This window comes from Varroa destructor, unplaced genomic scaffold, assembly GCF_002443255.2.
Source record: "Varroa destructor unplaced genomic scaffold, Vdes_3.0 BEIS01000002.1, whole genome shotgun sequence".
In the NCBI taxonomy this organism is placed as follows: domain Eukaryota; kingdom Metazoa; phylum Arthropoda; class Arachnida; order Mesostigmata; family Varroidae; genus Varroa; species Varroa destructor.
Window position 1 is genome coordinate 16,893,449 of NW_019211455.1, and position 24,736 is coordinate 16,918,184.

Below are 24,736 nucleotides of genomic sequence, written 5' to 3' on the forward strand. Positions count from 1 at the left end.
TATATATAGCTTATTTTCGTTTAAATATAGCGTATTTTTTGCTGCTCTTCTTGTATGAGTCGATCGTGCTGGTGGGTCCGACTTGCTACTGGCAGTAGATGCTCTGTGTTAGATGTGTCTCAATAACCTATGAATGAACGGAGTCATAGCCGTATGATCCGGTGAACGGGCGGCCTTCATCAACCATACAGTAATCAATCAGTTAATGCCTGTGTCACCCCTTGAGCTGGCAATTTGGACGCATACCGGCTCTGAAAACAAGTCCAATGCTGATCAGGTCGGGGCGTAATGTACGTCGCACCATGGTCATCACCTCCATCATAGTCGTCGCGGTCACATGTCTCTCTTGTAGTTTTCCACACCGCCTACTTCGTTTCGCTTCTGCCTGTTTAGCTTCGTGTCTTTGTTCAATCGATCAAACTTCTATATGTACATATATATTGCCTACCACGGTTACCCTATGTTTTAGAGGTCGGCAAACGCTCCGAGAGTGGCCATTTGTTTTATAGTTTTTTGTTTATCCTTTTTCTGTTTCATTTTTCACTTTCTATACAGGCAATTAACTGCGTTAATATTATGAATACATACGTAGGGTCCTCCTTTTCCTGTCTATGATTTTGTATCACCGTGTCATTGTCTTTCTGATCTTCTGCTGTAGCTGCTGGCTTCGGTCTGTTGCGTCGATTCGATTCCAATTCAGTTCTCGAATGAAAGCAGCGGGCGAAAGACCGGCGACGTTAACATAATGTGTTACGTTTTCCTTGATTATTGTCTGTCTTTTTTACTTGCTCAGCTTTTCGCATTTTTTCATCTACATCGTATTCCTTATAATTTGCCTTCTTTTTAGCATTTAACTATTATTGTTGCGGGAAGTCAGTTTTTGTAGACTAGTGTCTTGAGTATAGATTGTTACTAGTGAATTATGGTTAGCAATTACGGCCGCTGGTACTGTATTATCAATAGTAGTTATGTTGGGTGACTCGCTACTAAGCAGCGCTACCTTTCCGCGAGGCGGCCGGCATTTCCGTGATCTTTCGGTAGATAGGGCTAGTAACAAAGCGTGGGTAGGAATCGCGCTTCATCAACGTGTAGATCTGCAGCTGGGCTTCGTCGAACGCCGACGCGGTTGGACCCGTGACCATGTTCTTGTTGATAATGTCACGCACTCGAGAATCCAACGAAACCTAATAAAAATAAGGTTTTTTTTTTACATTAGGAGCGCAACGAAACGAAGAAAAATATATCACCTATTTACCGCGGAATCTAATGAAATTTGCCGTGAGTATAAAGACAGTGTCCTGTCACATGGAGAGAACGTCAAGGGTGGCGGTGCTCAATTCATTGACGATCAACTGACCCTTAGGTGTATTGAGGGCTGTGGGCTAGAGCATACGTTTGCACGCATACACTTATATACTTACATATGGTGATGATAATGTTTCTCAGTTATGGACTTACCTCTCGCGGAGAAAGGATTGAAATGAAATCTTCATAGATAAGACGCGCTTTTTCTTCTACTTGGTCCTCCTTGGTCTCCTTTTTGAGTTCTTCGCAGGCTAACCAGAAGAGAATATTCTCTTCACTGTATTCACAGCGTAGATAATCGCGGAAAATTTTGCGCCCAGCTAAAAGAGCAAATGGTTAATGGGAACATTAGATGTAGCAGGCTCTCTAAGCGGTGCGTTTGAAAATAACTGAAAAAATGTAAGGCATATAAAGGGTTGCAAAGTTTTTTGAGCTTCACTTGTGAGATACATTCTGTTAGTAAATACACCAGTGTATTCGTTCAAATCAATTACTTTGTATCCTTTTTGTAAAACTGTACAAGGTAATGAGTTTGGGAATTTTAATGAGTTTTTTTTTTGTGAATATAGAAAATAGTGGATAAATCGCACTGTAATAAATTGTCATATTATTTTTGGTTAAAAAGCAACAACCTAAGAGATCGTTCGATTCTAAAAACATGACTTAACACCGAATGAGATCAACGACTCTGGGGGCTCTTGAAAAGAAACGACTTCATCTTACAGGCTAAGGGCTTACTCATATTTTATTGAAAAGATGTGAGAGTTTCAATATCTCTATTAAAAGATAGCAACCTCGATCTTGCTTGCGGGATACGTAACAACCTGACAACATACCTATCCATTGGATGGAAACTTGAACTTGGTTGCAAATAAGGACCAATTTTTTATAGAAATGACCGACCACTAGCCACCACCGAAACAACTAGCACGACGTTCAAGTCTTTGCTTCGACACCCAATACGTACGTGCTCAAATGACCGGGCGCGGTCTAACTTAAGTTATCATCTAAGGGAATGTTATTATATCGAAGAAATCTCTGATCATAGACCCTTTGACATATCCGGTTTTATCATGCCAAAGGAAAAGAAACGACTTCGACAAAGCTAACAATGGTTTCTGATTTGGAGCCATACCGAACGCCACTAATTCGTCAACCAAGACGCCAGTACCAAACTAACCAGCTTATACAATGTAAGGTAAGTTGTTTGAAAGGTACAGAGGCTTCGAGTTTAGATACCTACCTGAACAGAGATTAGTAGGGACAAATTGTGAAATTAATCAGGAAGAGAGTAGCGGTCCTGAGAGACGGCGAACCGAGTTTAACTACATTTGTACAACAACAACATCATAACATTGATAGCAGAATGTTTAAATAGCTATCATTTGCCACAAACAACCCGCTTGCACTTTTGCTATGGCCCGCTTTGAGGAAGTTGCTCAAGGTCCAATGCTGCCTTTTGCCATTAGATACGGGGGCCATATGGGACAGAGTTGGGGTGATGCGTCGCCTAATGAACGACCCCAGCGACCACTCCCGATTACCGTCAACGAGCTATGTTCTGGCTGAATTCATTTTTAAACCAGGCAATCGTAGCAGTAGAAACAGCAGGCTCGCTCATACCGGACTATCGCTAAGCATTAAAGAGGGACAGAGAATTAGAGCTGTGCAGCGGAGCACACACGTCCTATGTAGAAACAATTTAAGACAATGGGTTGTTTGGTCTGCTCGGATCACGCAGATAACAAAGCTCGGAGCGCTTCATGGACAGACTGCTTCCGGAGACGAGTGAAATGCTAAAGAGGATCAGGCTAGGTAGGTATGAAAGTGGCCTTGTAAGCGATTTGAAAATTCATCAAATGTAGCGGTCGCCATAAAAAAAAGCGTAAATGGTTGCGATCTAGCGAGTTTGAACGAGCCTTAATTTTCTTTTTGCTCTAGAAAAAGACCGGACGTGTCGTGGGTGGGGTGAGTGTTTGCTACTTATTTGGTATGTTTTGCGAAAGCCTCTAGGAATTGTTGGTAAATACAGGTGCGGATACAGTGGTACATCAAATGTTTAGAGAATTTGTCTAAACAACTATCGGGAAAAGCGATAAAGTGTGCAATGGGTTATATGGTACAGGTCAATATATGGCTATTATATACGATATGAACGCAAAACTTGGTTGAACACTTAAGAGAGATGCACTCAAATAAAGACATGACCTTTCATAATGTGATTTATGGATACTTACTACGTCCATATGTATGGACTGGCTAGTTAAACTGACTATAAATAAAAAACCGCTGATCTATTACGCTTAACAGGCGAAGAAATCATTGAAAATCTGGTGGGATTGCTAAAATGTCCAACTTTGGTGTGGAGCTTCTAAACCATCTGCCTTGAGAAGCTGACGGCTGCTAAAGGCAAGACACTCAATACATCTAAGCTGTACCTAAATATGTTTGCCTCGTATCCGCAAGATGCGTCGAACAATTCGATAAAAAAAGCTTTAATTCACTACAGAACCCTTCACACTGTCTACAAAAAAAATAGGAGACACACTGAACGGATAAAACGCACTGAATGAATTACACCGCTTTTATAGAGAAAAAGTTCGAAGATTTACAAGCCGTCTAAGGATCCAAACGCCTGTCATGACCGTATATGATTTGCTGTGGAATTATCACAGTCAAGATCACTCTTATATATTCAACGCTAGCTACTTTAACGCTTTGGCCGTTTGTATTATGAGCTATTTCTGGCCATAACCGAAGTACGTTAGCTATCGATTCCATGTGTACATCTCTGCATGTCCAGCGTCACGTAATCTATAAATATGTTTAAGCTAATGGTATTTGCGACTACTTATTGGGCGAGGCTTTATGGGATTGAACTAGCTTAGCACATTAGTGTCATAATAAAACAAAGTTATTACAACAACAACTTACCTGGATGCCTCATGAGTTTATCGAACGACCCACCCCATTCCAGGATCACATCTAGTGGAGGCCTGAAATTCGTAGAATTTTGACACGAAACAGCAGAAACGCAAACGATAACGGGATATGAGGCAGGGATGCATACGGCAATAGCCTTCCACGCTTTCCGTATAAGCAGTTATTCGAACATCGAGTTTTGGCAAGCTAAACGAGTATGTTCTACCTAAACAATTCAAACAGCTTTATACGTTTCGATCATCATCTTGAGAAAAATCAGCGAGGACCTTGCCTTGCTGAGTGGTTATTAATAAGGACCTTCTATCATATGAATATCAAATTGGCATGACTGTCATACCTGTTGATATTGTGCATGGGCGTTTGGAGTGTCTAATACATATAATAGCTGGTTAGTATAAAATTATAATTGTTGTTGGCGTTGATCACTTGATCCCTAGCTTATACATACGTCTGTAATTTGAATAGTGAATGCGGTCATAAGATGCTGCTTATCCGCATTCGGTACACACCTCAAAGGTTCCGAACGTGCTTATGTTTTATCGACAATGGTACAGAGACATATCCTCGCGAAATCTATTGAAACTGGCGAAGAGTATTCGAAGCAGACTAGCGATACTACCGCTCGAACTGTTGCAGCGGGAAAATTGAGACACGTCCTCAAAGTTATGGAGTTCTTTTCGTACAAGGCGCTATTTTTGATTAGAGTTGAAAATCAATGGAGGACTTTTTTTAACATGAACGGAACGGTGCATCACAGCCCATCAATAGATATAACAGCATTATATTATACTGTCCATTCAAATCGTTTAGTTACGCCATTTGTAATTGAGACACTAGAAATAAAGTTGTATATATACAAGGTGGGGCAAAGGTAAGTTTACAGTAACGAAAGATTTAAACCTATAGATGGCCTCTGAGTGGCAAAGGAAAGGCCATAGATTTTAGTTTACAGTATACTGTACATACATACGGTTGCCATTCGTTCCATTCATGAAAAATCTAACCTAGCAATGCTTATTTACGGGTTGTTCGTCCTGTCATCGTTGCGTTACAGGAGCGTCTAAATTTAGTAAGGAGACGGAAACAAGTTCTAAGTATATTAGTGCCAGTATGGTTGATGGTGAACAACGTAAACTCGTTAGTAAAATACCGACGGCAACCACTCGGCATCTTATGATGACTAAGTGCTACATATTTCACATGAACACGTGTGATTCAGGGGACATCGGCAGCATCCAGCATAGCGTGACTTCGGTCTTCGCCGCAGCTGCCTCAGCAAAGGTGCGGTCTCGATATGTATCATTCCACAGATTGACAACCCTTCTACAGGCTTCCTTACGTTATCATCTACGGTTTGCTGTTTTAGCAGGTGCTAACGCGGTCGAGGAACGAAATTATGTCACAGTAAAGCAGTTAACAACAGCAGCTGCACTAGTAGACAGAGCAGCGACAAAGGCGGATGATAACCGAAAACAGTACCACGCAGAGAGCATCGCCACAGTTGCAAACAGTCATTACAGGTAGGTGTTTGGTAGAACGGCCGCTATGATAATTCTGCTGGTCACTATGAGCGAACCCTCATCTACCGCGTCAAGTGTTGGTGGTAACCTAACTATACATGTTTGTAATTTTCGTGTTTTTTTTACTAGTCGCAGCTGTTTAAACAGGAAAGCGGAAAGATTAGCAATTTTTGTCACTAGTATTTTTTTCCGGCACGACGATCCAGTAGTCAAAACATGTACGTATACATCTGAGCATGTGTAAATCTGGCAAGATTCTAATTAGATGTTTTTACTTGCACAAAAAGTCAAAACCAAATAGTGTTTACTGAGTCAATGCTGCATGACACTTACACTCATATATGCATAACTAATATTTTATCATATCAGCCCTACGCAATATACTGCTGTACAGTTCTTTCTATTAGTATTCTATGATTTTCAAGTACGCCGTATATGTATCATTCTGTTTATTGTTGAAATATTCTGTGTCGAGTAACTTTAGCACTCAGAAAAATGCACATCGGCTCATGTCGTATTTCTACAACGTTCTTCAATCTATATTAATCTTTTTATATGTGTACTATACTGCTAAGTTAAATAGCTGCCCGCCGTTCTCTGAGAACGTGTGTGGCAGCGTATTGTGACTATATTTAAAATTGGCGCCGGTTGGCGTTACTTACGGTGAGTGCTCTCCCCAGAGTTCGGTGGCGGATAGCTGATCAGAATGTCCTTCGCTGTTCGAGTTCGCATGCTCCGAACGCATGTTACCGTTGTTGCTGAAAGAAACAGACCCCATCGCTGTTGTTAATCGATTCCATATCGGTATTAGCGGGCGACCCAACAGTACCACTGGCCTGCATCGGTGCCGCCATTGCCACATGTTGCTGTCATTGCGAATGTGAATCTGGATCGGAAAACTGAGAGCCATACGCCACCGCCATTTCAGCCCGGTTGCATTCGCATGACGGGAGAATGAAGTTACGTTTCCTCGATATTACTGATCCGACTGCCAAGATCCGACTCCATTAAAAACGCTAACGAAATTGACGAGAACAAGGAAAACAATAATGGGAATGATGATTTAGAAGGTAGCGTTACATTCGGAGACGCGCTTCGAGATAGGGTTTGTTTTGCCACGAAGCTCGGCTTTATGCCATGATTCATTTTCACTGACAGAGTACATCAGGCAATGGCTTATCAATCTTTGTTAATAATTTCAAGAGAGCCACTAATAAGATCGAGTCAGCAGCTGGATTTCAGTCGAGAGTGCGCTAAGTCAAGTCTTCGTAGGCAGCGCATACAACGGAATGCCTAGGAGATGTTGGACACACTCAAAATGTAAGTGACTTTTCAGACAACGAAGCCAAATAAAAGCTGCAGACTCAGCTCTTTATTTATGAAAAAAAGGAAAGCTAGGACTTGATAGCTGAGAAGGGGTACCCGACCGATCACAGCTAAGGCAAGTGTTCTTGTTGTGATCGTAATATTTTAAGCTGTTTTCATATGAAAACAAAACTTCGACACGTTCCCGAAGCAGTTATGACTTTTTACACAAACTATTCCATCCGACAGTTCGATTACCAAAGTGCTGCCAAAAATGGAGAAACACCGCTAATGACGGCTTTTTTTTTATTCCTACGTCAGTAAATTTTGGCCATTCAGCCGCGTTTGAGGTTTTCATCGTTGTAGATTACTCTTACTGTTTCCGGGATTGTATGAGCAGTCAATGCGTGTTGCATACTGAGGTCTGTGTCGCTATACTGTATGTTGTCCGAAACAAATGGACGCTTTGAATCGCGCATATCGAGACGAAGCCAGAGGGTGCGAAGATGCACCGAAGAGCGCATTAAAACACTAGGCGATTTCGAAAATTGATTTTGGCTTACCCATAATGGCGGCATTCGTTACATTTGCTTTCACGGTTTCTGCCGTTCGTCTTCTATTCGTTTAAAGCTGTTCGCTGGGCTATTCAACGGCAAGTCTCTGGCAGGATAGCGAACTTTCGAGTTGGCTCAAATCGGTTCGCTGCTCACTAAGCGTTACCGGATCGATTTATACGGCGCCGGCAGGCAGAGCCAACAGTGAAATGAAAGAGAAACAGTGGTAACGACAACTACAACGGCGCCTGAAATGGAAAGCGGCAGAAGGAATCAGCAAGCTCGGTCGGATGTTTGTTTATGTCCCGTGCTGTCGCGCCCTGCACGACGACCGGGGTCTTGTTGCTGCTGAGGTTGTTCGCAAAAAAAATACTGGACGTGCACAGATAGCCTCCAAGGGTCCTATGCTGCAGGACAAATAAAGTAGTGGCTACTGCGAATGCCCTAGCAGCGCACGACGAATCCTGTAGTAGCATTTGTCGTGAGCTGGTAAGGCCTGTTGTGGTTGCCTTTGCTGTTACTGTCCAAACCGCAGATAATTAAGTAGACGCGAAAAGCCAACAATGACAGCGGCGAACGTACATCGTTCAGCGTACATGGCGTCAAAGCCATCCATAGTGAATGCGCTGTACTGCTACTGCTGCTGCTGCTGCTACGATTTTCCCCTGAGTCAATTTTAGTAATCACGCATTCTCACTGTTAGAGAACACGCCCGCGTTACTTCGTGCTTGCACACTAAAGAGTGATGTTATGCGACGCTTTCGACGACTGCTAGTTGACGGGTCTGCTGCCACCTTGAGCACCGAGGCTTGTTTTTAGAAGAATCGCTAGAAATTCGTATCAGTAGAGAATCGACATACGTATGCGTATCTACTACTCACTGCAACGTACGTGTCAGATCTGTAGCTAATCATACTGTTTCAAATCGGTATAGCTACTGCATGAAGATCTTTTATGGAAGACAGCAAAAGCCATCAGTAAAATGAAGAGAGACGGCTTACTCGTCAATGAGTTGTGGCATAATTAGAGCTGACCGCTCATTCGTACGAGCGCGAAATAGAATTGCATTGACATCTTGCATTTTACTGTTTCGTATTTTTATTGATAGGGCGACATTTGCTTGTGCCAATTACTGACATTGATTGACAATGCAGAATAAAAAAGACGCAATTTTATGTCTGCACCGGTAAATCAATACACCATTTTCAACAGGTGTACAATTTTCAATTTTTGCGGACCCATCTCTCAAGTACGTGCAGCATTCTATTCCATTACGCGGCACCTCACAGAAAGCGCGCCGACTTCGCCGCGTACAGCACCACAATAGTAGGCGTACGCCCATATGCTTGACTACCGACCTAGCAAGTTGTTAGGTCGGTCTTCCCATCTTTCGAATCTCCAATATTTGCTTCCGCTAGTGTTATTACTATCGGCAGCCAAGCCTCCTGTTGCCTGTTGCTTTCTATGCGAAAATGAATAGAGCAAGCCAGCCAGATATCTATGAGATGCAAGGCCGAGGATCTTACTCCGCACTCAGTCGCATGGCCGGTTCTGACCTACTGGCCGATAGCGACCTTTGTTACGTTGGCCTGTATTCGTAGCGCCCCCCGCAAGGCTAAGTGTACTATATCCGTGCAAGTCTGAGAAATTAGCAGACCAGAAGCGCCGCGTTCGTTTATGGGATGATGCCAGAAGCAAAGAAGGCCAGCCTATGCAGATCTCGGCAAAACGGGCCGAATCTCTATGGCGTTCTCCTAAAAACACCAGCCATTCGGCCTGAAGCAGCGAATCAATAATGCGCACAGTTCTGTGAGCCTATGTTGCCGTCGTCTTGCCGTGGCGTGACGTAACGTAGGTTATGTGGCTGGTGTAGCTTAGAGCGTAGTTCTGTGTTAGTCCACCAGTTTAGGCTTTCAAAGGACATCGAAGAAGAAAGGGCGCACCAAAACCTTTTTCTTTTCCTTTCTCCCAAAGTGCCCCACTATTGTCATTGTTGCCGACGGTGCTAACGTGGCAATTCGTATTGCACCAGAACCACCAGACGCCAGAAGAACGACTACCGTAACAACCTAAATAGGTCTTTGTTACGGCCTGCTTTTAATACAGCAACTGGCCTAGTGACTACTAAGACAAAGGGAGCTTAAGTGTAAGAGGGACGGAAAAGATAGAAACAACGTGTAGAGCTACGCGCGCCTCTTGTGCCTCCTTCAGCGACCGCTGTACTTGAGCTAGTCGTGCACACGTCTATAGTAGCAAGCACACAAAGCTATAAAAACAGCGCCAGTATTTTTTTTGGTTTTTTCTCAGTTTTTATCTCTTCCTATTTTTAGCTGAGTGTGAGCGTTTTCTCGCAATGGTTAGCTCTATTGATCTCCCTTGCACTCGATTATGCGTCTTTTTTTCCCAGCTACGTACGACCTATCTACACTGTTTCGCCCGGCAGTTCCCGTGCAGTAATAAACGGGGGCTCTACCACATGGGCAGGTGAACGCCACTTGCGAATAGGGAGCGATGCCCCATGAATAAGGACGGCAGCCTGCAGCCTTGTGGCTGTATCTCAAGCCACAGTAATGTCACACTCCGTACGCTACTCCAACATGCGCTGAAGCTGTTAAAAGCAGGACGATGAAAGCCTCTTCTGTTTTTAAGAGTTGAAGCTACTACGCTCAGTTATGAGATAGGACTCAGGAAAGCAGCAATGAAGAAGGAACAGCATATACAGCAAGGTACAGGCAGGTAGTTTGTCGTGAGGCAGAAAAGCGGAGTAAACTCAGGATACGATAAGTGTCAACACGCTAACTTGGCTTGCTACAAAACTTCCGATTGGAAACCTGCTGCATGCGGTAGAGCCAACCCCGTTTGCATGTTTTGTTATCAAGGCGCTATCCAAATATGTGTTCTGAGACATTTAGAGTTGCATCGCAGAAGAAAGTGAATGTGAAAGTGAGAAGGAGGCAGGTTAAGGCGAGGAAGAAGTAAAAGGGGTAAATTATCGGCTGCGGGTATCGAGGATGGAGTGAATGGTAACTGGCGATGTCTTGCCAATAAACGACTGCATGCTATTCATGCTATGCACCTCAGCTTGCTTCATGGATCAAATGGCCATGAAGCAAGCTGAGGTGCTAGCCACTCGAGCAGCTAGATAGTGTCTCTCAAATTCTATTGGAGACTGCGGTCTGAGAGTAGCAGTCTCTAACATAGTAACTGTCCTTTTCAGAACAGTATCAGCGGCAATAATGGCGTCATAGCGACAAATGTTTCTGGTGCGTCCCTGTCCAAACGGAGCAGAACTGGCGTCATCGAATAATGGTCTGGAGGCAAAGAAAAATGGCGTAAATTTCGGAGGTAAAAAGGCAGAGATTGACTAAGCTTGCTTTGCTTTTGGGGGATATAGGGACTACGGGCACCTGTCGTCAGAACCTAATAAGGATAGGACATATGTAAAAACCAATTACTGAAGCAAAAAAGCTGGAAGTGATTGCACTGTGATGAACATTTGATCGTGAGTTATAGTTTTTAAAATTTGACTTCTTTTGGAATAAAGCCACGAAAAGATTTTCAAGAGGTAATAAATCCTGAAAGTAAGAGCCTTACGCAATTACTTGACCGCAGTTATGCTCTGTATATATGTAAATCATTTATCTGTATGATCGATTACAAAATTCAATAAAACCGGAAATGATCTAGAAGTGACAGCATAAACTTGTATTTGTAAATGAGCGCTAGAAGTTCAAGTCGAAGTAAAGTTCAATAGCTTTTCGTGATCATGGAAAGAAATAGTTACTAACAACAAATAGCGGTAAATATCGGGCACAACATGCAGTGACGGACTAAATTCGTCAATCAGTTCTAGCTTTCCTTGTGGGTATTGAAACGATAGAGTGTCGATGAGCGCGGAGACGGCATTTGATTGCCGATGATATATTGAATAACCGATGATATATTTCTAGTTTGTTGAAACTGAACCCAGTCTTCGCAATGCTAGAACAGAAAAAATTGAAGAACAAGCGCAATCGCTCACATAACGTCAGAGACATGATTCAGCGGCGATGTTTTCTTATAAGAGATATTTGCGTGGACTATCAACCTAAGGTGATGGCTAAGTTTAATTTTTTATAAACTCAAAAGTCGATTTCAACATCTACAGAGAGAAGCATATACACTCAGGGCCATCTGAACGGTTGTTCGGATTTACAGCATCAGTACAAACATTACTTGAAGCACCTCGTACTAAACAAAGACCTATCATCGAAAAGCAAGTTAATAGTCAACACCTAGTTGGTATGGGGTGTTACAAATGCATAAATCGTCGTTCAAGTGAGGTAAGTCATGCGCACATTTACAATCCTAAGGAACTAAGAGATCAATCAGTCAAAGCGCAACGCGATATTGCACAGTAGTCAGCTAACTGCGAAACACGTACTGAAACTGCGAGCGAAAAAGTATCGAAAAGTAGTAGTAAATCCTTCTGCCAGTGAATGAAGTATGATAAAGTAAACATGCAAAGTGTCCACTGTATAATTTCGAATAGAACTATCAACTTGTTCTTACCAAGAGCAAGAACAGCAACAACACCAACAAAAGCAGCAAGTCTTCTGTGTGGCGGGGTTGGTCGTTCCGTCGGCGGGCGCGTCGGTAGTAGGATGGTCGGCGGCCGTCGTTTGTCCGGATTCGCGTATCACTTTGGCTGTGTCTCCGTCCCCGCCTTCGCCGTTGTTTCCGTTTCCATCGCTGCCTTCGACCGCAACAACCGCAAAAGCCCCAATTCCGGCTGAAGCCGGCGAGTGTGTGGGGTGTCCTGTTGATGAGGAATGACGACCAGGGCCTTCACTTGCACCCTCGGGTAGTTCTGGACTCAGCGGACGCAGGGGATCAGATGCACTGGCTGGCTCGTTGAGATCGGTTGAACCTGGGGGACTGTTTGGCGTCGAGGGGCTCGCCGAAAGTCCGGGTTCGCTGCTGCTCGTCTCAGTGATTCTGATTGTGACGGCCACAGGACCTGCCGGAGGTCCCGTGTCCTTCTGCACCACTTGCGGCTGTGGCCCGCTACCGCCGCCTACTGTTGTGATTGCAGAAATTTCCGAGAGGCACTTTTTAGCGCACGGTTTGCCGCTAGCAGTCTCCAGTTGCAGTTCTCGTTTGTTCGACATCTGTTCGCCAAAAAAGAGGAAAAAGAAGTAATGAAAAGAGCAATGTGGAGGATAAGAAACAAGACGAACTTAAAGGCCGAATTCGCTTTTTGTATGTAGCGCAGAGAATGCGAGGCCAATGATGGCCGAGAGGTTCCGGTATATTAAAAAATTCTCAGTATTCATGTTTTTAGGTTTACATCATGATTTGATCGCCACCGACAACATCAGCTAAGGTCTAGCCACGATGAGATTGCGTTTATTAATTTGGGTGCAATAGACAATAACCAGAGCGTCTGTTATTTTTTTAGAGTATGTGTAGAGAAAGATGATATGATATTATTTTTATTACATTTGAGATTTTAGTACATTATAATAGAACATAGCAGAATCACATGTTAGCAGGTGAGCTAGTCACAAATATAACCATGAACTGTCGTATAGATTAATGTACTAGGTTTCCTTAATTATGGAGAAAACGGATTGCACATCTATTATGGACAGTAGGGTTAGGGCATATGAGTATCCGTTCATCTCTCAGAAAATGTTCTTGGAACAAATCTCGTTACATATCTATTGTCCGCATAGACCGTTAACGTGACCTAATGTGAACTCGTTCATCACAGTCGCATCGTTCGTTTACATAATGAATCTCTTTCTTAATTGCACAAGAGAACCCGTATAGTATGGCAACAACTCAACGGTACGGTGTGTTTGCTGCTTTACGCATTTTAATGAATGATCGAGGTGCACATAGCGTTGAGAAGCAGACAAGCGTTTACGCGGTAAAGACATTAACATGTCAATCTATCAAAGAAAAAAATTATTACAAAGCTTCCTTTTATTTCTGAAGAATTAATATCAACCTACCCTACAGTATCCAGCCGCTGCATCAACATTGTATATGCATTAGATGCATACACAATGTGTTAATGAAAAGTATAATTGTATAAGCAATATATAAAACACTTAAAAATGCATTTCTACGTCAGATTAGCTTGTAGCCGATGATTATTGAAGATCGATAAACGCTCAAGCTAATTTTTGAATTTGGTGTTATGCCCTGCTGTCGAACAACAATTAGTAGAAGACGGTCTTGAAGATATGAAGATCGTTTTTTGATCCTTGCCGCTGATGTGGACTTACAAGCGTGCAGTTGTTGAGATATTTTAGCATTGGCACGTATGCACGAGTGGAGAGGGGCAGGAATGTACGAGTGATGGTTTTCTCGAGCAAGAAACCTTTATCAAGCAGCTGCCTGTGATTAGAAGTGTTGGCAGATAGTGAAGTGTTGCGATTCAAATAGGACTCAAAAAAGTATATTTACAAAAAGCACCTAATAATCGTAACTTGCCTTTCACAGTTGTTTACTTTTATTATCACAAGCACTACGTCCCTCCATCGCACCGCGGAAAATATTCTCCTGTGCATTTAGGTACAACATTAATGCAGAAAGGCTGCATATATATTCTAGAGGAAATGCCCGAGAAACCACGTTATTGCCACCAAATGTAGCGCAAAAAGAGGCAGACAAAGAAATTGAGTGATAACAATTTACAGTTAGACAAATTATTTAAAACGGGCGTCGCTGAGACTTCAGCACGTACGAGCAATTTTTTGCTTTGTATATATATATATATATGCTCAACCAAACACATAAAATATATGTCATTTATCCACATTTTGCGCCCGCGCCCTTGTTTGTAATGTCGTTAAACATAGACCTGCTGCCTGTCTGTCTTTCTCGATTGTGTTAACAAGAGCGTGGCCGAAGGGTGTGGGCAGTCAGCTCTAACTAGATCATCGCGGACCCACTTGCCAGTCGCGCAGGTGCGTGCCATTGCGTATCGATTCGCAAAACGGCTTTATTCTACTAACTAACGTCCCCATGATAACACAATGACTAGCGTGTTCGCTCTGCTAAACTTAGGGGCATGTGGTAATGTAAATTCGCAGCACAACCTAGAGACACTTTGTTTCGTGTCGCTGCAGGCCAGCCGTCTGAAGCGACAGTTAACGGGTTTGGGTACGGGATGTAAGACACGTAAAATATTAAACCAGTGCCTGATGATCTAAGCTGGCTTCATAGGGGCCTTATGAACGGGTTTTTCGTTTATGTGCACCCTTTGATAGACACATTTACGTTCCCTGTTACGTCGTTAAACTGTCTCTGAATCCTCAGATCTAGTTTTTCGCGGCCATAGTTCAAAGTGGGTCGGTGATAACGTAAAGTAAGACTGATTCGACGTTGCTTGCTTTCGTTTTGTGTTACGGCAGGATGCAATGTCTATTACAGACAGAGTGTGTAAGTGTATAGCAAAAGCACGAAGGCTACAAGGCTGATCGAATTTGGGACCAATGACTATTTTTGAAGACATGACGATTCCTTGTGGAATTTGGGTCGGGGGTAACTGCACCTGCCTCTTTGCTATAGGTACTAGCGCATGGCATGGTTTTCGGATGAATAAAAAGAGCATAGAAAAAACTTTAAGCAGGTCATCAGCAAGAGGATACAGCGCAAGAGGATAAGGAAATCAAATTAAATAGAAAAATGTACTTGAACTCACATTAAATTTTCTTAAAAAACGATTAAGATTTATGTTTTTTTTTTTCATTTTAGTTTGAAGTCCTAGCATACCAAATATGTAATCACACGTGTTATATTATTATCTTATTCATATTGTTCATTATGAACATAAAGAACTTAGGTGACATTAAAGATTATGTCGCGCTTCATCAAAATAGTTATATACTAGATGAAAATGGAGATTCTTAAAGCGCACCTGGCAGCGTTTTTAGACAAGGGTCATTTACACCTTATTTTGAAATAATATATTTTTCAAAAACGTCTTTTTTAGTTCTACATCCGGTCTCACTAATACTAATAAAAATGGTTTCTCGGCTATTTATAATGTCTCCTTTCAATTGTTATAAATTCCATTTTATCGACTGCTTTAAAGTATTAATAATGGATTCAATTTTAACATTCTCTCTCTTATTCGCTGTTTGTATGCGACACGTTTGGTAAATCTGTTAACGATTCCAGAAAGAGGCTGCGTAGAGAGTGTGAGACAGAGAGGTCGAATCACCATCGAAGAGACACCAATAACGGGGACAGCATCGAGGCGAGCAGTTCGACTACGGCCAATGGGTTCTACGCGCGTTATCATCGCGGGCTTCATGAAGCAAATTCCGGTAGTTTCAATGACTGAAGGACCGGGGACCGGCTCCGGTACGGGTTAGCTTAGATTACTGAACGCAAACGCAAGACCGGGCCCTGCGGAAACGCGAAGTATGACACAGTGGAACTAAAAGGAAATTACAAGTTCGGCGATCCTCGCCTCCAAAAGCCCTGTATAGAATAGGCATGCCTGTGCTCATGGAGACTTGAGGAACAACCCTTTTAACCTACCACTTACTGTTCTGCGCATTGTTTTGCACTGAAAAGCAACGGACCAGGCCGCCTTGACAAAGATATCTTCATTTTTTACAACCATAAAGTAGGCGATTTTAGCCTAGCACACAATAATGTCACTGCTCTACGTGACTAACGACTGTGTCTCCTAGAAGCCACGTTCGGCTGGCTGAATCGGAATTAACGTTGTACTGGTGGAGGAACGCGTCAGTGAAATAGAAACGCTGCCCTTTCATTTTGCCTTTCCTCTGGTCATTGCCTGCGACTTTAACGCCTACCTACGCTGGCAAAACTCAAGCCGTACTATGGCCTTTTAGGACACGCTCGTCGGACTATGGTTGCTGGGTAGTCAATCCCATCTCGACACCAACTTTCCCTGGGGGATGTAGGAATTTCTGTTATCGATATATTTGCGAAAAACATAGGTTAAAGCTTTAGAGTGAGAATCATGAACTTTTAAAGAGAGCAAGCATTCGTGTTCGCATACCGATGACAGTAGACCTCACTATTGAAGTTGTACTTCAGTTGCTAGTTGAACTTTCAATGCTAAGCTCCATCGCGACGTCAAAATGTAGACAAGTCCCTGGAACACACCCACGAAGGTTTCCTTGACGTGGTAAATGCCGAATCCTTTGCGTAGCAACTTGGCGGTGTAAATAATTGAGTCTAGATTCTTTCCCTTCCATCACCCGTAAGTAGGGCCCCAGATAACCTTCAGGCTTATAGAGCCGGAGTGTTATCCCTTAGCTTCCGTTTTTAAAAAGTGTATACGTCACAAAGGCAATGATATCTTGAACGTTGGGATCTCGTGTGATTGCCGATGCAGAACATCAACCATACAAGTGACTAGCTTAACATGGCAGATCCGATTGGCTCCTAAGCTCTTATAAATCATTTTTCAGAGATGTTTGCGTCAACACAGATATGATACCATGCCCGGTACTTTCTCTGGCCGCGGCGTGGAAAGACAGAAGATCAATACAACGCAATATTTTCCAACAATACCTTACAGTGCGGAAACTAATGCTAGGGCCTCGGAGCCTACTCAGCGAGAAGCTATATCGATCTATGTAGGGTCTACAATGAGCATCTTAAATGCTCTTTTGTTTTAGCACTGTGCTGGACGGCACCATTTAATAAATATTTACATACTGGTACACTTCCATGGAGATATGATACCCTGTTAGTGATCTCAAAAAAGAGAGGGCCATCATGGCGGGGAACGACGAAGAAAAGCATTTATTATATGCTGCTTTCCGACTTAAGCAACTGTACAGCCGCTTAGGTAGTGGGCACGCCACACTAGAGAAGCAACATGAGTTTTAAAGGGAACGTTCCGCAGAAATGGCGTGCAGAAACTCAATGGCTGACTTTGAGAGCGAACTGGCCAAGCCGCGGAATCCGTTATACGCTGTATTCATCGACCGACAGTCAGCATTGTATTGATGCGAAATTTAGCCTTACTTACGAGCATTTATGTCGCCTGATTCAGAGCGCAACTCTCGCCTAGTTGAATCTTCTGCGTCTAGTGACTTTTCCCCTTAGCAGAACCACACTCTTCGTCTTCATATCGGTCATAACGTCACTACTGGGTTTCGTTGTAGAAGGGACGCAATCATCACACAGCCCAGACTTACTACAATCCTTTGCTTAGTCTGTTTTTCCAGGCTTTCTGAGCTTCTTAAATATCTTCTGCTAAAGCTTAAATCAAAATGACAGTATCCTTCCTCAATGTTAAGCGGTTCATTTTGGTTGCTAAACGGCCCTCTGATAGACTCTCATAAGTTCTAAGTACCTAGGTAAGGCAATCTATATTTCACACTTAAATCGCGAACTAACTCGTCTATTATATGTATGATTATTTAAAGTATCAATATATCGGTCAGATTTAACACATAATTATAATACATTCTGAGCTAATCTAATGTCTATATGTATATAAGAAGAGGATTTCTAAAGGGGTAACATATTTATAAGTTACTTTCCTTGACGTTTTATCACTAAAAATAAACCTTAGCTAGATTATCAACATCTTGCCCAAGCTGTTTGGATGAATATGATATCATTAGATAATATAATAAAGTTTTTGCCAACAACAAAAAACAAAACTGCCAAATACGAGTTCTGTAATCACTCCTCTGACTTGCGAAGGCAGATCATCATTACATTTAATAACACCATCGTAATAAATGCAACCGTAAACCTTCAATAACTTTTGTTTGCGTACAAAATCGCTTTCTACGAAACGTTGCCGGCGCAAAATTTTAATTATTTACCATATTTAACGTAGAAGGCAGACGCATCTCTTTCGCGAGCTGTCAATTGAACTACTACAACGGAGATCTTACTACTAGTATTAATCGATGAGATCGGCTACCCGGTAGGCGGTATCCGCCACGTCCAGGCCCGTCTTCCTGCCAGTCAATAACAACTGCTATATATACTCGTATATATCACATAGGATTATATTGGTTCGATGGTTTATTGCAACACAACGTTTTTGTTGTGGCTGTTTGTGATCATCGACTGCTCATCGTTTTTGCTGCTTAGGGTCACGGTAGTATTTGTCTATCGTCGCCACCATGACCACTCGTAATAACACACGAATTCGTAATTTGAATAATGAATTGCAATTTTTATATTATTTTTCTTTTTACTCTTCTCATTGATTTCATATATTATTATTATCGTCGTGATTAATGAGTGTATGTATAGATATCCGTTTACGTTTTGCAGCATTCGCCTGGTAATGAAAATGCTGAGTACAGCTCTAGCATTAATAGCAATGGTTGTTCACTTCGTCAGTTTAGCTTTGTCTGTTGTACCGCTTAAATCGTTTGTTTCCTATTGAAAAACACCTTCTATGTTCTTCAGTATTATTAGTCCTTATTTATCGTTTGCCCTACGTCGCCGTCTAATTCTCGATTGGATCGAACGTAGCATTAAAGTGGTCGTAGGACTTAACGCGGGTGTCGGCTTCTATCCAACACGTTTATTTTTTGCGTTATAAATTATCTGTACCTGTACAATACTTTATGTGCTCATTCTTGTTATCCTTCACGCACAATCTCAGCCCCACAATCACTTATCAGTTTGTTGCACTTTACCCCACCCCGAAATCACATAGTCGATCTGTTACAATGTTTTTCTATACTTTAACGCTCGTCCGTTTAGCATCCCGTCTCGTTTTCGGTTTGACGTTAATTCAGTTTACTCACGTTTTATCCCACGTAACCCAAACGGCCTTCTGTTTATTTGTCGCCCCGTCAACTATCGCTTCTTTCAACAATACATGGCGAGCGTATAGATCAGTCTCTGGGCAACATTTATACCCAGCTCCGTTTTTATGTGGATCGTTTTGTTCCGGAATCCACTGCTCACGAGATGGCGGCTGCTTCGGTGTGTAGCTTTTCGTACCGTCTCAGTCGTGACTAGTCTTCGTCTACCGTTTGCTTCAGGTGTTCGTTATTACGCCAGATCTTCCTGAATGCACACTTTTTATCCTATATAGATCCTGTAAACACAAACTGTTTACTGTTTACATCGTCGGTTTGTTTCTATTCATCACTGACGCGTGCAAAGTCATTGTTGTCCTGACCAACTCAGCTCAATGCAGCTGTTATCGGTCAGCCTCAGTGTATTCGTTTGTCATTATGAATACATGTCGTTAAATCAATGATTTTCCATCAATAGCTCACCATTACTAGCTTATACTATTATTACATTAGTTTTATCGTCTGTTACTCCTTATGTTTTCGGTAAAGCCTCTGACAAAATTATAAATTATAAAGAGGGATGATAAAGAAAATTCGCTCCGTGTAGAATATTTTTGGTTACTGCTGACTTTTTTCTTATGTTTTTACCGTTATTGTTAAACTCATCTCTCATTTGTTTTTTTCTTTGCCTTTGATTTATCACCTGCGGTTGTCTCTTGGTCGTTGTCTATTTGCTTGTCCTTATTTTTTTTTTTTCTGACTTTTAGGGAGGCGTCTCTATTTTTTTGGTTTTATTTCCGTATTTCTTTCCGCTTCTGTTTCTATTTTTTCGACATATAACTCAACAGCTATCTGACAATATTGACCTTTTGATGTCATCTCTTATTTGCAGAAAGGTGGGTACAGAGTAATTGAACATTTACGTTATTATTTAGAGGCCGGAGTCTCTATGCAGTGTGACGGTGGCATCCGTTAGTTTATGGTGTGGCAAATACCAACCGGATTTTCGAATCTATTGGTCTATTGAGAAATATCTACAAAAGAATATGTGCGTCTATCTTCCTATAGCGGATGATTGACGGAAGGTGAATTTCAATTTGTTCGACGCTAAGTCGCTCATGTCGCACGGTTTATTCTGCTGGAACTGTCGAACGCCTGTTGCCTTTCCAACAGACAACGTTCTGTGATAATGACTATGGTGATCGCTTTCGTACGTGAAGACTGCCGGAGTCCGTGTTTCGTGATCCTGTGATTTCGTGTCTGTATTGTCCGTTACGTTGTTATTAGACGACATATTCTTTATTCGACCTCAACATTGATGGCGCGGTTGCTATTTCTGTTGGTTATTGCCTTTTGTGGTCATACAGGTGTCGCACATTTTCGTTTATATTAGCTTAGTATGTCCACGAAATCAAGGTTCGGCCTGATCGCGGGGCATGCGTTGGGCGGACGTTAGAGCCGACGATTCCCTGGGCTGCCAGTTGCGCTGGTGCATCTCGACGAGGTCCTGTACCATGAAAATCATGCGAAGCTTACGTTGGTCGTGAAGCGGCCTAAGAGCAGCCTGCAATTGATGAACGATATTTAGTACCCATTGAGGTTGGGCGCTTTCCATTGCTTGGCCGGCACAGCTGAGCGCGCTGCAGACGCATTCGAGAGCGATATCATTGCCGGGCAAGTAAACTTCCAACAGCTTCAAGTAGTCATCATACAGCCGATCAAACGTTAGCTGATTTTCGATAAATAAATGACAAAGGAACACCACAAGTGCCTTGAGTCGGTGTCGCTGCAAATCCCCACTGGTCGGATAGTTATTGCTGCAAACGCTGTTGCTCTCATCGTTGCTCATCGTACGGTTTCTGTAGCTGTTGTTATGCGAGGAGGATCCGCTAGAGGACACCGCTTCTCGCAGACTAGTGTCCTGATACATCGTTGATAGCGATTGGTGGTTGACCTGGTGGATTACTGAAGCTGACTGCAGCTGCTGGAGGTGGTGCTGCTGTTTATTATGATGAAAATAGACATTTCGTTGATTCTGCTGCAGTTGTGGTAGCGAATACGGATGATGGCGGTGGAGCAATTGTCCCTGTTGCTGCTGATGTTGAAGTGGCTGCTGGATCGGCACTGGATAATGCCGTTGTGATGTCATTTGGCTGGGATACAGGTGAACTTGGTGCTGGACTCGTTGCTGATGCTGGACGTTAGGGAAGAGACCAGAGTGGTTACGATTAGTTGATGTTGAAGTTACCACATGGTTGTTTTCGCTGTCATCACACGTCTCCATAGGCTCAGCGATGAGTGCGCGCACCCCTTGAGCGTACGTGCTTCGGCATCGGGCCATCAGGTGCTTATAGAATACGTAGCCACTGCGGACCCGTACAAGAACTGAACATAACCTGGCATAGGTAGCCGCGTATATCGGTTCGAGCTGTGCGCGGTCAACGAGTTGACGCGCGAGTTCTTCGGGGACTTCGTCCTCGAGAAGATGACCCGCCACCTGCGTAGCTAACGAATCAAGCGAGTTCTGCGATGGCGCCAGCTTGTTGAGCATCGCTCGGAGCGAGCCCTCGGTTGAAGTTGCGTCTTGTTGCTCACGGCGTCTCCATACGACTTTTGTCGTTGACGGCGCACTTGGCGTCGAACTAGTCGTCGCTGGCGTAGGCACCGGTGCGGCGGGCGCCACGGCTACTCCTGCAGGAGTAGCGTTAGCAGCAGCAGTGGCGGCGGCAGAGGACGAATCGAATAAATGGCGATTCCTGCTATGGTTGAAGGGCTGTTGTTGGTGCAATTGCTGCGTAACTGTTGGTCGTTGCCTCGCAGCACTTGCAGCACTATCATTTTGAGACACACCAATAGACCCATGGCCATAAACACTTTCAGTAACTATGCTGCCGCCGCTGCTGTTACTGGCAGCACAATCGAAGTAGTCATTATCAATGTTATGGCTGTCACGTCCCGTAGCGTTGCTGTGTGCCTGCTGCCTATCGATCTCAGTGGTGTTTGTACAGTTGGTGATATGGTCGTTCGCGTATTCGCACACTTCTATCATCGCTTGATTTGGGTTTCCACCAATAGTAGCATCACTTTCGCCCTCGTGTCCACCGTTAGCACCACGTTCTCCATCATCACTTCCACTGTGACCAACAGCTAGACTGTTATAAGCAACTGTTGTTAGCGTTGTTATTGTTGTCACGCCCGTGATGTTGACCCTTTCGCTAGGGTGGTTTGTACCATTAGCAGCAGCACTTCCAGCCTCCAGCGGCAAGCGTTTAGCACCAGCTGCGAAGCCAGTCCCCACAATGTGGACGCCTCCGAAGGCTGCTGCCGATGACGGATCGTCGATGCTGGCAAATCCGCCATTGCCGGCCCGGGGGCCACCACGGCGTTCACCGCCATCGCCGAAATTATGAGTTGTAACAGAGTGAGTCTCCGTAAAACTAGCCACAGTATAGTAGTCCTTGTTGGTAGGACCAGAACTCACAGGCGCGGAGTAGTGGTAAGTAGTGGTTCTAGAAGTAGCACTGGGAAGGCAAATCGATGTCTTTGTTGTTGTAGCAGCACAATCGTTGTCATGGTCGCAGGCCGTTGTAGTGCTTGCTTTTTGTCGCGTTGTAGTAGAGGCCGTTGTCGCAATCGTCGTGGTCGTTGTCTTTGGCGTCCTAGGGCCTAGTCGACTTTGCCCACTGGCTGAGGGCCCCGCCATGCCGCCTACGGCAGCCCGCAGGCTAGCGAAACGCGGCTCCGCGCCCCGATGTAGCCGATTTTCACAGATCCAGGCTAAGTTTTATGTTGGAAAAACAAGCAAAAAGAGAAAAGAGGTGACTGGCGGACAGCCACAGAGCGGCTACTCCGTCAGTCCGTCAACCAAAACATAAAGCCAACGGCCATCGCGACCCAGCCAGCCGACAGCGTTCGCAGCGGCGCCAGCAGCGGCGGCGGCGCACGGCAACCCGACAGCGCCATTGGCTAGAAGCCACCGCAGCTGTGTGTGGCTGTGATCGCTGATCACCAGGGACGCACGGCCATCGATACGGCACACGGTGCTTTCGAACCCAGACACAAGCTACTCTCGCTTTCCTATGCGTTCACAAAACACAGCACAGTGAGATGCGGCGGCAAATTACTGTCTCTGCGCTGCTATCGTATCCGGCCGTAGTCAAGGCGGCAGTGGCGACAGTAGCGCATCAGCTGAACACACCAGTCGACAGCAGCAGCTGCAATAAAAGAGACGGCGACACACAGCCCGACAACATGGCCTGCTCGTGCTTTGGTGGCGATACAGAAAAGGCCCGGCAGAGGGCAGACAAACGCCCCTTGGCGTGCAGTGTTACGGTTATAGATAATGGCAGCGCAAATACACACATACCAAACGACTATATACACTCGGTTTGCTAAGTTAACAAGCGAGCGACCGGCCGGCCGCCGGCCGGTCAGCCGCGCCACACCCGACGATTCTACGATGGATGGGGCTGCGCATGCGCAGCTCGATAATCCATGGCCGAGCTACTGCGGGGCAACTGTTCTTCGACCCGTTTGCGTAGCAGGGCAGTGGTAGAGGTAAGCAGACAGAGAGAAAGGCAAGAGGCTAGCGAATGGTTGCGAGGTCTACGGCCTGCCTGCGCTCCTTCCGCTGTTGTTGTTTCGCGCCACAGGTCATCTTGGCAACCACAGCGCTGACAACGCCACTTGAGCTGGCATTCGGCACACGTTGGCAAAAAAATATGACAAATGTATAAACAACCACGTAGATAAAAAGTAGAGGAAAAGTAAGCTCTAAGCATTGAGGTTTGATAGTCGCCATGTTGTTCAATAGGTCTACTGGACAAATTCCAAATGAGTTCAGCAAAACCATCTCCGATTGGACTTCTTATAGAGACAGCTCCTTAATGCTGTACCTAAAAAAAGTGATTTTAATAACTTGTTAAGCTAAATAACTGGCGCTAAACAAAAAGCAAAAAAGTGAAATTTAGAAAGACGCGTCTATCGTTAGAGACAGCCTATACGGCAGAATTCTATTCAAGATTCTCGTGGGTTACAACCAATAACCAATACGTGATTATAATCACTTGGAAAAATCAAATAAAAACTATACGTTTACTGTTTGTCTATTGCGCTTTTTTTCCCGTTTTCCGGGATGTCTACCTAAGCGTCTCTCATCTGCTGCGTCATCGGCTTTATTTATTGCTCGTAGCGCTTCTGGCTTCGTTTGAATAGGTACAAGCAACGTGTTCTCGTGATAGCTTAATGGGGAACGTATTTGCCTACTAGTCTTAGGAACATGTTGTGGTGCAAATACGAATCCGGGCATAGACAGACTTTGTTTCGTGATGGAAACCAACCAGCTACATCT

General features: G+C 43.8%; 1 protein-coding gene and 1 long non-coding RNA gene across 4 annotated transcripts in view; one reads left to right on the forward strand and one right to left on the reverse strand.

Annotated features, from left to right (window-relative positions):
* The window catches only part of Dhit (regulator of G protein signaling double hit), a 71,442-nt gene that overhangs the window by 20,167 nt on the left and 26,539 nt on the right, over positions 1–24,736 (reverse strand). For 2 of the 3 annotated variants that reach the window (XM_022791341.2, XM_086981496.1), the window contains exons 2-6: positions 12,179–12,777; positions 6,431–6,526; positions 4,240–4,301; positions 1,459–1,625; positions 1,001–1,184 (exon numbers count right to left, since the gene is read on the reverse strand). In XM_022791341.2, coding sequence (XP_022647076.1) covers positions 1,001–1,184; positions 1,459–1,625; positions 4,240–4,301; positions 6,431–6,526; positions 12,179–12,777 — 1,108 coding nt within the window. Of the gene's footprint in view, positions 1–1,000; positions 1,185–1,458; positions 1,626–4,239; positions 4,302–6,430; positions 6,527–12,178; positions 12,778–17,639; positions 17,873–24,736 lie in introns of all 3 variants that reach the window. The other variant, XM_086981497.1, reaches the window with a different exon arrangement.
* On the forward strand, positions 9,177–11,329 carry LOC147757452 (uncharacterized). The gene is made up of 2 exons (XR_015322172.1): positions 9,177–10,353; positions 10,845–11,329. It is a non-coding gene; the product is annotated as an uncharacterized LOC147757452 (long non-coding RNA).